The sequence below is a fragment of the Pseudorca crassidens genome, chromosome 8, assembly GCF_039906515.1.
Source record: "Pseudorca crassidens isolate mPseCra1 chromosome 8, mPseCra1.hap1, whole genome shotgun sequence".
In the NCBI taxonomy this organism is placed as follows: Eukaryota; Metazoa; Chordata; class Mammalia; order Artiodactyla; family Delphinidae; genus Pseudorca; species Pseudorca crassidens.
Window position 1 is genome coordinate 40,118,066 of NC_090303.1, and position 13,319 is coordinate 40,131,384.

The window sequence follows — 13,319 nt, forward strand, 5'->3', positions numbered from 1 at the left end:
TAATCAATAGTAGCTTAAGGGTCCATCATGTATTCATTTTCAATATTGCATGTATTTATAAGCATTATTTTCAGTGCTCAGTACCAAATCCTTTACATTACAATCATGTATTATTATCTGCACCATTGTTTTTGAAAATGATTAGCTTTAGTGTTCTTTAATAATTTTTAACAGAGTCATAATTGGGTACGTAGGGATAATACAGTTTGGTTTTCTTTCACATCCTTTCTTTAACTGATATTTTGATCATACATCTATCATATATTTTGAGCCAGTAGAAAACATTAGCTTTCATATTATTCACTAGAAACTCCAAATTTGGAACCTGGGCCCAAGTTTGTAGCCATGAAATTCTTCTCTATGTTGCCCATTGTAGTGAAACAATTCAGTATTTTTATAAAAGATTTTTTCCTTACAGGAAAGACAAGCAACAGTGAAAAAGGAAAAGGGTGGTTTCCAGCTGTCAAACAAAGTGATTGACAAGAACAAAATGCAAAGAGCCAACTCTGTTACTGTGGATGGACAAGGCCTACAGGTATGATTTTTTTTAATCCAAATGTTTGTAGCTTTCATATTTGTTACTTCCATGCTCTTAGAAGGGCATATGTCCAGCTATCAACACGTTTATTTAATGTGCAGATCTGTTCAGTTGACAATTTCAGAAACATTTTTATTAATTTATCAAGATGTCAGTTTTATAGTTGATTGACAGAGTGACATTCTGATTGGATTAATCATTTATGATGTTATCTCCATTTAAACTCAACTTGGTAAGAGATCTTGTGTCAATCTGAAGTTTTGGCAAATTATTACTACATATATACCTTTATTATATACATATGCATTATTTATTTCTACGTATACGTTCTCCGCACATATTATTATATCTATTTGGAAGTGATTTTGACTCACAAAATGTCTTCAGAAAATAATAAAATGAACTCTACTTGTGTGGAATTTTTTTCTAAATCAATAATAAAAATAAAGAATCTGGGCTTCCCTGGTGGCACAGTGGTTAAGAATCCACCTGCCAATTCAGGGGACATGGGTTTGAGCCCTGGTCTGGGAATATCCCACATGCCTTGGAGCAACTAAGCCCATGTGCCACAATTACTGAGCCTGCGCTCTAGAGCCCGTGAGCCACAACTAGTGAGCCCGAGTGCCACAACTAGTGAGCCCGAGTGCCACAACTACTGAAGTCCACACACCTAGAGTCCATGCTCCACAACGAAGAGTAGCCCCCGCTCACCACAGCTAGAGAAAGCCCGCGCACAGCAACGAAGACCCAACACAGCCATAAATAAATTAATTTTACAAAAAAGAAAGTTTATTTAATAAAATCTATTATAATTTATCCATATCTTCCAATATTTTAAGTTGAAATTAAAACTCCATGTATATTTCTAGTTTAAATTAACACAGGTAGCTCAAAATCATGTTTTGAGTACTTTAAAAACCTCTAAATTACCCCTAGGGTCTCTGACATCAAAAGTAACATTTCTTTCCATCTGTATTTTAAGACATCCTACAGATTGAATCTATTGTAATTATTTGCCTCTGTTTCTCAGTCAAACATGAGCACAATCAAAGAATTTGGCTTAATCTATGGATTAAGTTCTTTTGTTTTGCTTTCCTACCTATACGTTTCTCTCTTCCAATTTTTAATTCCTTTCCTTAAGAATAGGCTTCAAGTTTCATGTTCTCCAAGAAAATTTACCAACCTCTTACCACACAAAGATATACTATGTCACATAGTTGTGTTCAGTATACATGATTTTATATCTTTTTTTATTTATTATTTTATCTGTGATTCTGTGGGTTATTATGTCTTTTATATTTCTTAATTTACAAGCACAGTTGAGAGCACACAGTAGTTGCCTAAATGCTTGCTTCTTCATTGTTTTGAATATCTCATTGAAAATTTAATAATTATTGCTTAAATATTGATAACCAGTTTACTGCTTTGTTTTGACATAATAAAACACATTGAGAATAGAATATTGTTCATGAATTATTAAACTCAAATGTAAAAAGAGGAAATTGGGAACAATAAATTTATTTACATTGGTTAGAGAGTATAGAAGTTAATTATCGAAAGAGAAAATCAGTGTCCACACCTTTTGAAAGGCATACTTGGGTGTTAAGCGATCTCACTGAAAGCCCCAAATATGAAATCTATTCATAATTTTGATAGCAAAAGCTTTTAGTTTGTTAAGTGATCCTGTGAAATTTTTAGTGGAAAATAATCAACATTTGTAGTTTTAATAAGTCAATTGACAATATCAATTAGTTTAAATCTTTAGTCGCTCTGGGTTCCTGCAATGAAAATAACAAAAGGGAAACCTAATTTTAAAATTCAAGTATATTTTACATATGGCTAGGCACATACTTCTCAACGTGGAAGGGAAACACGCATCATTTGTTAAACAGTATATGCTAGGCACTGTGATGATATTTTATGTGTATTAAGTGACACCTCTCAATGAACATATGAGATAATTATGAATTCTTAACTCTCTAACATATGATAAATATTATTATTAGCACTTTAAAAATGAGCATATTGATGTTCTGAAGTCAAATTATTCCTAGGGCCTCACAGTTAGTGAGGTGTGAATGAGGACCACGTGACTCAGAGTTTGTTTTACTCCTAAAATCCCTGTCTCCTTGGTTAACAAATTTTAACAGGTCCAGAAATGCTATATTTCTGACCACCTTGCTCTTCCATGTACTATTACATTCTTGCAAAGTTTGAAATAAAAAGCATGAATGCACTAGAATTATAACTGCTTTAGTCTCAGTTTCCTAAGATTTGTGTAGTTACATCTGACTTCACTCAGACATCAGAACCAAAATTAAAATGGTGCATGCGGAGTGTTCTAAAGACTTTAAACTGACATAGCAATATAAGTTGTGTTTTCTTTTTTATTCAAAAAGGATCCAAAATTTTCAATCTTATTACAACTAAATTAGTCACATCAAAAACAATAGGTGATTAACTTTCTCTGTGGATGTGTTTCATTTCTCTAACCAGATAGTAACTTTTCATAGCTTTCTTTGACATATAAAAGTGTCAGGTAGGGCTTCCCTGGTGGCGCAGTTGTTGAGAGTCTGCCTGCCTATGCAGGGGACACGGGTTCATGCCCCAGTCCTGGAGAGGCCACAACAGTGACAGGCCCGCGTACCGCAAAGAAAAAAAAAAAAAAAAAAGTGTCAGGTAAAGTTGTCAGTTAGCAAAGGGAAGACATCAGCCCTTATAAAACAGCAGTAAGTAAATACTGTAATCATCATCATTAAAATTTTTTTACTTAAAAAAATATTGGTATATAATCACATGCAGTGGTCTGTTTCACCTCAGCAGAATGGACTAAAATATGATGCACATAGGTATTCACATAATTTGGGAGAAAATATTTAAAAGGTAAGAGAATAAAATTATTGGATAACCATTTCATACAAAATGGAAAAATAAGTTATTTTGGTTGTGGTAATCAATTTTAAAATAATAAAATGCTTATTCTTTATCATAAAAGGTAAAAAGTTCTTACAGAAAATTAATTCTTTCTGCAAGTTTTAAAAATTATATATATCATAAAAAAGCATTGAGTTGCAGCCCAGTTTGCATATAACTCAGTGACAGAAGAGATTTACACTACTTAAAGACTATTAATCATAGTTAAGCACATTCATCTTACTTCTTTCCAGCTAACCAGCATAATGATCAGGATTATTATTTCTAATTAGAGGAAGTAATAGATCATGTATAACCTTAGGATGAGTCTCATTAATTAACCCCAGTCCTAGGGGACTTCAAATAGAGGTGGTTAGGTACTCCGTCTTTGTCATCGCTCATACCATAGGTTTACACTTAATACATATGATCAAATGTCATTGAAACTACAATTCCTTAACGTGCAATAGATGTGAAAATACAGATGATTATCCACATGTGAACAAATAAGTAAAAAAACAGAACTGTTGTTTAAACTGTATTAAGCCGACGTTACCGTGTCCCTAATTATTCTTTGAAAAAAGTTTTCAAGCATAAGCATCACTTGCAAACCAAAAAGTCTAGTTTGTAATACTCTTAGCAAAAGATAAAAAGGGGAACTTTTATACTGAAATATCTAAAACTGAACTAGTGTTTTCCCCACCACAACTGCTTTTCTCTATCCCTACTGCCTTTATTATTTGTAATATCTCATCCTTATAGTTCCCAATACTGTAAACATACATATATGCACTATACAGAAATGTATAGAGTGTGTATAAAATTAACTCCTTTTCTTTGATGATGTGTGTGTGTATGCCCACTTGGAGTCCTCAGGCCTGTTGATTCTTATAATCAGCTCTTCACTGTCATTTTAACTCCCTAAGTCCTCTAAAATGAGTCCATGTCTCCATCCATATAATGTGCTAGGTTATAAATGGAATGAAAAAAATGGAACTGAATAAGATAAGATGTGTCAGGGCTGAGAGTTGTCTATAATTTTAAGTCAGATAGTGGGATTAGGCCTCATTAAGAAGTGAAGAGTAGGGACATCGCAAGAACTTTGGCCCATGGAACTGCAATGATGAAGTTGCCATTGACTGAGATGGAAAAGGATCTGGATGAATAAAGTTTGGAACGAAATTTCTGATGCTGTTAGATATCCAAATGGAAACGTCGAGCAGGCAGACAGATATGTGAATCTAGAATTCAGGGGTGAGGACAGTTATGAATTTGGGAGTGAAAGGCGTATTGATGGCACTAAGGGAGAGCATATCTGTAGAAAGGAATGGTTGAACTAGGATCCCAAACCAGTCTGACCCTAAAGTCCTATTCTTCAGTGTTTACTCTATATGATTGAAACTGCCCCTTTATGTGAGTAAATACGATCTCACGTGATTAGCTCTATTCTTTATAGAGGAGAATCCATTCTGTTTGCTCTTGCAGTGTCCTTCACACCTAATTATAACCATTCTGCAAGATTTCAAGTACCACACATGCTGTAAAATATTCCTGAACACTTTCTCCCACCGTCAGTATTTTCTTTGTTATACTGTATTACCCTATCCTGATGTTTTTGTTTGTTTGTTTGTTTTTGCGGTACGCGGGTCTCTCACTGTTGTGGCCTCTCCCATTGCGGAGCACAGGCTCCGGTCGCGCAGGCTCAGCGGCCGTGGCTCACTGGCCTAGCCGCTCCGTGGCATGTGGGATCTTCCCGGACCGGGGCACGAACCCGTGTCCCCTGCATCGGCAGGCGGACTCTCAACCACTGCGCCACCAGGGAAGCCCCCCGATGTTTTTTTTTAAAAACTGTTTTGAGAAGCCCAGGACTCCGTAGAGATGCCTCAAGCACAAGAGTGGGGTGATGGGAAGCTGAGAACAGGTTCAGGATTCTTTCACACTTCAGACATAGTAATTTGCTTTTCATCTGTTTTATATACTGTTCCACTTGAAATTACTTCAAGTGCTATAAAAATATTTAGTCCCAAGATCAAATAGTTTTAGGCTAACAGAATTTTTTAAATACTTGTATTTTTGTCTAACTGCTTCCCATCCCGCTAAAGTCTATAACAAAATGCATATGACATTTTAGGATGACAGTACATCACTTTTCAAAATAAATGAGTTTTATATCTTATTTCAGAATTATTGTATGAAAGTAAAAAACCAAAATTTGTCCTGTTAAAGACTATATTAGATACAGTTCAAAAGAGAATTAGTGAACTTGAATATAAAATTGATACATTAGTGCTGTCTAATCCTTAGAGCCCATTCAAGTTTCACCAGTTGTCTCAATAATGGCTTTTATAACAAAAGCAGCTAGTCCAGAATCGTGTTAAGTTCTCTATTTTGGTGGTCGTACTATGTTTACATAAGAGAATGTCCTCATATGTAGGCAATCCTAAAACTCAGGGTTCTTTTACTAAGGATGAAGAGGAATATGAGAATTAAGTGACAAATTGCAGTCTCTGTCACTAAGATGCTTCTTATTTCAGGACTATTAGTGAACACAGAAGTTGTTTATTTTTAACTTGTAGATTTGAAAATGGCTATGCAGTACTGTAGGTCTTTGGCTCTCAAATCTAAAAAACGCTGCCTTTGGTCTCCTGGCACCTAAATTTACTCTGCTAGATTGACCTTCTTTTTATAGTACCAAAGTTTAGCAGAATTTAAAAGCTTTTTGAATGAGCATTGAAAACGATGCCGATTTGCCTGAAACCTTGACATTTCTTGTATAAATACCACCATTAAATGATCCCCTAAAACCAGAGTTTTAGTGGGTTTGTTATTGAATCACATACTACTCCTTAAATGGAGATTACATTAGGTCAGGTGTTTTAATCTGTTAGAATCATTGTCAGAGGGGTATTCCACAGTCCCTGTTAACTTACAAATAAATATCTAAAGTTTCCAATTTTTATACAGTCTTATTTTACAAGCATAATTTATGTTAAGGGGATATGTGAGGAAAAGTTGGCTAATTTGATTTTATTATTTCCTGTACTTCCGTTTTGGGTTCTTGACTTTTATCACTTGTAGAGTATCATCGTTATCCTAAATTCTTTATCTAGATTCTCTCCTATTTTTCTAATCCATTTGATCTAATTATCCATCTACTCACCCCTAAAAATGACATCTAGGTTTTTATATTTTTATACTTTATATTTTTATATTTTCAGATCCTCTACAGATTATAATATAGTTTAGTGGGATCTTTATTTGTTTTTAATAGTGTTTCCTCAGAACACAATTTTCTGTAGCGTGGTACTGTCCTTTATTTGATAAGTCATAATTATGCCTTTAAACACTTCAATTAATAAATATTTCTGAAAGTTATTCCAAAATATATTTTCAAATGAATATGGAAATTTGCCCAAATGAACTTAATGTAATCTCATGTAATGGTAAACTGAATATTGAATTTTGGGACGATCATCCTAATTAGTATTTGGATTCAGATGTTATGTTTTGCTAAAATATTTTAATTACCTTGAGAATCTCCCCTCTCTTTAAAAATAAGGAATAACAATTCAAATTAAATGCAAAAATCAACTAAAATCCACATTTGTTAGTCTTACTTTTTGCATGTGAAAACTTTAGGAGTTCTATCTGATTTTGTAATAGAATGAGAAGTAAAGGAAACTGAATACTAGTAGTCAGAGGTGTGTTTTGGTGTTTCTTTTAATGGGGGGAGGGGGAAGTCACATTGCAAGTTTATAGCACAGTGTCTTAAGCTAGTAGGTACTTTCTGTCCAGTAGCTGATTGAGCACATGGAGTTCAGGGGTGAAGAGCTGAGGAGTTACTACAGATCCAGCTTGTCCATCTCATCTCCCAACTGAATGAGAGACAAATCAAATTGTAAAGAGGACACATGGGACAAAACCCATGTGTCCTCTTTACAAGAGGAAGTAAAACAGAGTCAGAAAGAATAGATTGTAATGGGAACAAGTTGGGTAAGAGTATAAGAATTGAGAATATTTTACTCAACCTTCTCATATAGTGTGAAGATTTCAACAATTTCCCAGTGCCTATACTCATAAGAAAAATGGCATTTCACAAGAATTGGAGGAAAATATGTTGGTAGGGTATTTTAACTTATATTGTTTAAACAAAAGGAAGAACCTGATATGGTAAAATGGTTGTTTTTAGTCTTCTCATTAAATATTTCAGGTACTTTCTAAGGGAAAAATACTAGAGCAATGAAGGACACTTTGACTCTACTTTCAAAAAGTAAATTGATCTAAAACTTTTCAACTTGATATTTAGAGGACTGCATTGGTTGCATATTTTTGTTATTAAAATATTGTTTTATCAAACTATGTTTAGATGGGAGTTACATAGGTATACACTGAATAGGAATACTCTTATTTAAAACAGCTTACCTCTTAACATTGAATTCAAGTAAAATATAAGTGTTCTCCTTTGCCACTCTATCAAAAACAGTTTCTGCCCCCAACCGATGAAGTGCTAGCACCTTACCTGCTTTATTTCTGGTGACACTTTTCACTACAAAATGTATATTTATTTGTTTGTTTCTCTTTTTTAAAAATATTTATTTATTTATTTTTTTGGCTGCGTCGGGTTTTAGCTGCAGCATGTGGGATCTTTGCTGTGGCACGCGGGGTCTTTCCCTGCAGCACAGGCTTCTCTCTGGTTGTGGTGCGTGGGCTTCCCCGCAGCATGTGGGATCATAGTTCCCTGACCAGGGATTGAACCCATGTGCCCTGCATTGGAAGGTGGATTCTTAACCACTGGACTACTAGGGAAGTCCTTATTTGTTTGTTTCTTGTCTGTTTCTCCACCAGAATATAAGCTCCACTAAGACAGGCACTTTTTTTGGTTAAAAGGAGAATGTATAGTGATGAAAGCAGTGCATGGCATATAGGGACACAGTCAATTTAATGGATTCCTGTTTAGCAAATAGACTGGATTAACTGGCATCTCTTCTCAAGCAGGAAAAGAAAGCATGGAGGAAACATCGTATAGATGGGGACTCTGACTGAAAGTGGCCTCAAACCATCTTATTTAGATTCTAGTTTACAAGTGGTTGGGAAGATGGATTCCAAATGTGCTATAAAGCTCTAAAGTAGGGATTGTCTATAAGAGTAGGGCTCACTTAAACTTTGATCCCTTTCTTTTCTAATCTTTTCTACCACCATAATCCGCTCTATTCTGGATGGTTTACACACGATCCCACGAATTGTACCTATTGTTTTCATCTCCTAGCTATTGAGAGGTTATTCCCTTTTCATAGCTGCCTTCCCCTCTGCCCTATTCCTAGCTAGAAAAATCACCTCTTAGTGGAGTGGGTATTTATTTTGATATATATGGAGTCAAAGCACAGGATTTAATTATGTTGCTAATTAGATCTATCTGTTATCTATGTATCCTCTATCCACATTACAGAACAAAAGAACCATATTCTTGAATTTGCTAATTGGCATTTCACGACTTAGAAATAACGGGGGGGTTCTCTTTATATATAATATAAATAATTTGTCCACGTATTCAACTTTTCTTCTAGATCACTCCTGTTCCTGGTACTCATCCACTTTTAGTTTTTGTGAACCCCAAAAGTGGTGGGAAGCAAGGAGAACGGTATGTTTTTAAAAATCACATTTATTTACTATGTTATATATCTGTAAAAAGATAAACTAAATTTATAGTATAAAAACATTTAAAAATATTATACCTCATGGTTCACTAATTTTAATGTGAAATAAGTGTTACTCTCATCTCTGTATAACAATGTATATTGGTATGATCTCTCCTTGTTTTTACAGTTGAAATTTTAATATAATAATGGCCTTTTGTAGATATTTTTATTATCATATCTCAGGTGTCTGAATTCTCTCTACCCTGCCTGTCACCCCTAGCCATTAACAAGGAGCTTTGCATACAACATGGCTCCATAAATACTGTTGAATGAAAATTGGTTCTCTAAATGGTCAACAAGGTGACTTCAGGTAAATGATTGCCCAGTAGTTAGAAACAGAATTTATATCCAGCTTCTAGACAAAATATATTATAATGATTTTCTGCATGTTCATTTGGAGAACATGATGCCATATATCCTGGAGAAGCACAGTATATTTAATCAGAATAACAATGAGCTGCATTACCAGGTATCTCAGTATTCATGTGGACAACAAAAAATTTTCCTTTTTGTAAAATTAATGATTAAATCATAATATTTAATAAAAATCTGAAAATCACCACATTGAAGAGTAAATCTTATGTCCTTCTAAGAAGGAGTGTCAGAAACAGAAATGCAGTTGTACCTTTCTTAATAATTTCTAGAACTCTTTACTAATTCCAGCCAAAAAATGAGCAATCAGATAAAAGCACTCACACAGACGCTATGATAATAAAATAGAAATTTGCATTGTGGTTTCACCAAATAATGAAATTGAAATGTTTCCATGAATAAAGGAATTTTGAAAAGTAATTTCCTTTCCTACCATTTAACTTTCCAGCTTCATTTCAATTAAATGAAGAATGGTCATTTTCCATTCAACAAAATATTATTTCTACTTAAAAAATTTTCCCTTTTATCATCGTATAGTTATACTTTTAACTCTGCTAAATAAGACAAGTTATTTTAAATAACTGGTGACTTAATAATATAAAATATTTACAATGCTTTATTAAAGAGAATAGTTGCCTCACTTTTAGGTATATAAATGAATAATGATGCTAAAATTATTTTCTCCTTTCCTACTCACAGTTTGTTAGTTGTATATATTATGGATATCTTGAAAAAGAAGTAAACTCTTCACAAAGCATTAGATGAGACTTAAATTCATGTTTGAAATTAGAAACAAATGAAGTATCAAGTGAAAAAATATATATTTCAAATGGAAACATTCCCCTCAAATTAAGATAACATTAATAATGTAGAATGACCCTTAATTGAATATCTGCCTCCCTCTTCTCCCAGTACATAAAAATAATTTTCTTTAAATTAAAAAATATATATCTACAGATAGATGCACTGAAGTCATCAGTAAATTAAATTTAATGGGGGAGAGGGAGGATATTTGAGTGCTCCTATATGCACACCCACTTATGCTTTGTCCTTTATACACCCACAGGGACCGTTCAAAGTCAAAAGAATTATAAATATGTTTAAAGGAGATCTATTATTAATGCAGTCATAAATTCTCCGGAATGCATAAGAAGCATCTTTCACAAATAATGGAATTCTATTCAAGGTTTTCCTTTCAAAATATGTAGGTTTTCTTCTTCGATGTATTAGATAAGCAGAAAAAGGTAACAATTATATATTCACACATAGTTTCCCATACCAGTCAACAGGTGTGAAAATGTTCACACATCATTCAGACAGCAACACTTGAGGGAATCCAGTCTCTACTAGGAACTGGGGATGAGACAGAAGACACGGTCATACAGGGAGGCAGACACGTAAACAGATTTACTACAGTAACCCCAAGGCAAAAGCTAAGCTAGGAATGTTTAAAATAAAAGTGCTATGGAAGTTCAGAGGAAGAAATGATTGTCTCTGAAGACTCAGAAGTCTAGCTTTTGAGTTGGTTCTGATATAAGTAGATGTTTGCCAGGTGAAGGAAGAAAAAAGACAGATGTGTGGAAAGAGGTGTGGTGTTTTGGTAGGGAACCAAGAGATATTCAGCGAGGTTGAAGTTTAAGAGGAAGGAGGAGAAAGACGAGACATAAACTATTTTAAATATAATAAAATATTTAATAAGTAACTTGCGGGCTTCCCTGGTGGCACAGTGGTTGAGAGTCCGCCTGCCAATGCAGGGGACACGGGTTCGTGCCCCTGTCCGGGAAGATCCCACACGCTGCAGAGCGGCTGGGCCCGTGAGCCACGGCCGCTGAGCCTGCGCGTCCGGAGCCTGTGCTCCACAACGGGAGAGGCCACAACAGTGAGAGGCCTGCATGCTGCAAAAAAAAAAAAAAAAAAAGTAACTTGCCACTGACAGGAACTTTTCATCATGGAAACAACATGACTGTACTTAAATAGAAGTACAGAAGAAGGCTGAATAGGCAAGACTTTTACAAAGCTGGTGAGAGAACTTGTAAGGCAGTGAGAATAACCAGGTATGATAGACATTACTCCGTTAGAAGGTGCAGAATTGTCCTCGATTTTAGGTGCTGGGGAAAAGGAGGTACTGAGAATGACTCTAAGATCATTCTTGAGATGCTAGGTGATATCATTATTCAAGATCTAGAATGTGAGGGTATTGCACAAGGACGTGGGAGGATATAAGTAGATATTTGGAGAGTTTCAGTACACATAATATGAATATGTTAAGATATATAGTAATATTTTCACATGTATATATAAAAACTAATTTTAAAAACCAAATATATTCCTTCACTTTTAATATTTTGTCTCAGAATTCTGATATGGGATGTGTGTGTACTTAGAAACATTTCTGTTGCATTTGTTATGCAAAGATTGAGTTCTTTCAGAAAAAAATGAATTATTTAATATGTGCCTGTAGAAATCGTTTAGCAATTTTGTGATCTAGCTCATCAAGATGATTGTTCATGTGAAATAATTAAGCAGCTAAAGTCACAGTCTTTACTTTCATGCATACAGTGTCCAATCCCATTTTACATATGGGATAAGTAACTTTCATCTCTGTTACATTGGCCCAATAATCTGTAAATTTCCCAAGGATCTATTAAGAGAAGATATTTAACTAATTGTATACTGATATTTTAAAATATTAATTTGAACTCCTATTAGCTAAATAACATTCCAAAGCAGGATAGAGGGTGTTCTAAACGCATGTGCATATTTAGAATAAAAATATCACTAAATTTTATTTTTTCCTTCCATATTTTCATCTTTATAGAATTTACAGAAAATTCCAATATCTGCTAAATCCTCGTCAGGTTTACAGTCTTGCTGGAAATGGACCAATGCCAGGGTAAGCCTATATATATTATTACCATTAATTCATTTAACACTAATTAATTAAATAAGCAGCCAGACAAACGTAGAAGTAATTTTATTCAAATACAGCAGCCAGATTAGTAGACAAAACAACGTTGAATATCAACTACATAAGAGAAACTGACGCAGGTGCTGTTTTTCAAAATGGCCTGTTTCGATAAGATTTTCCTCCTTTCTAAATATTGTGAAGTAATTCTCATACTGCTAGTAGTAATGTTAATAAGAATAATCACACCACAGACATACACATATATTAGCTGGGTCCTTAAATTACTAAACCATCTATGTGTTAGAAGAACTGCTCTCGTTTATTAAATATAGGACATAGATCTACTACAGAATAAAAAAAAACCTTTTTTTAATTCTTCTCATTAACAAAGAATGGAAATCATAATATGATTTTTTCACTTACTACTTACAAACTCTAATACATATCACTCTTTTATAAGATACTTTATTAATAGGCAAGGTGTCGTGAAATACAATTATTTTTCAACAGATACATATACTTTTGGTATCACAAGTATGCACTGAAATAATTCATCATTAACTTGGCCTAGTTAACTAATTAATGTCATTTTCTTCCACTGATCTGATTTCTCTCTATCAACATGATAGTAAACATTAGACCAGATGAAGTAGAGAAAAGCTCTATAACTAAACTTCTTTAAAAAAAACAAAATCGGTATGGTTAAAATAAGTCTTCTAGGTTATTCTCAGAAATGAGAAACCAAATGTTAAAATTGTCTTTTAAATGCTCAGAATAAAATTTATGCCATTGTATCTCATGTTAGATAAATGTAAATAATATGCAATTAATTAGCACAGGCTCCCACAATTATAATCATCTTTTTCTTCCATTGACTGCTACCTGTTGTCCA

The 13,319-nt window shown here is 34.0% G+C and overlaps 1 protein-coding gene across 11 annotated transcripts in view; it reads left to right on the plus strand.

The window, feature by feature from the left end:
- Positions 1–13,319, plus strand: part of DGKB (diacylglycerol kinase beta) — a 797,684-nt gene that overhangs the window by 340,296 nt on the left and 444,069 nt on the right. For all 11 annotated transcript variants that reach the window (XR_010945490.1, XM_067746239.1, XM_067746240.1 and 8 more), the window contains 3 exons: positions 419–535; positions 9,016–9,089; positions 12,338–12,412. Coding sequence is in view for 10 of the 11 variants with exons in the window: in XM_067746239.1 (XP_067602340.1) it covers positions 419–535; positions 9,016–9,089; positions 12,338–12,412 (266 nt within the window). In the remaining variant the exon portion in view is untranslated. The remainder of the gene's footprint in view (positions 1–418; positions 536–9,015; positions 9,090–12,337; positions 12,413–13,319) is intronic.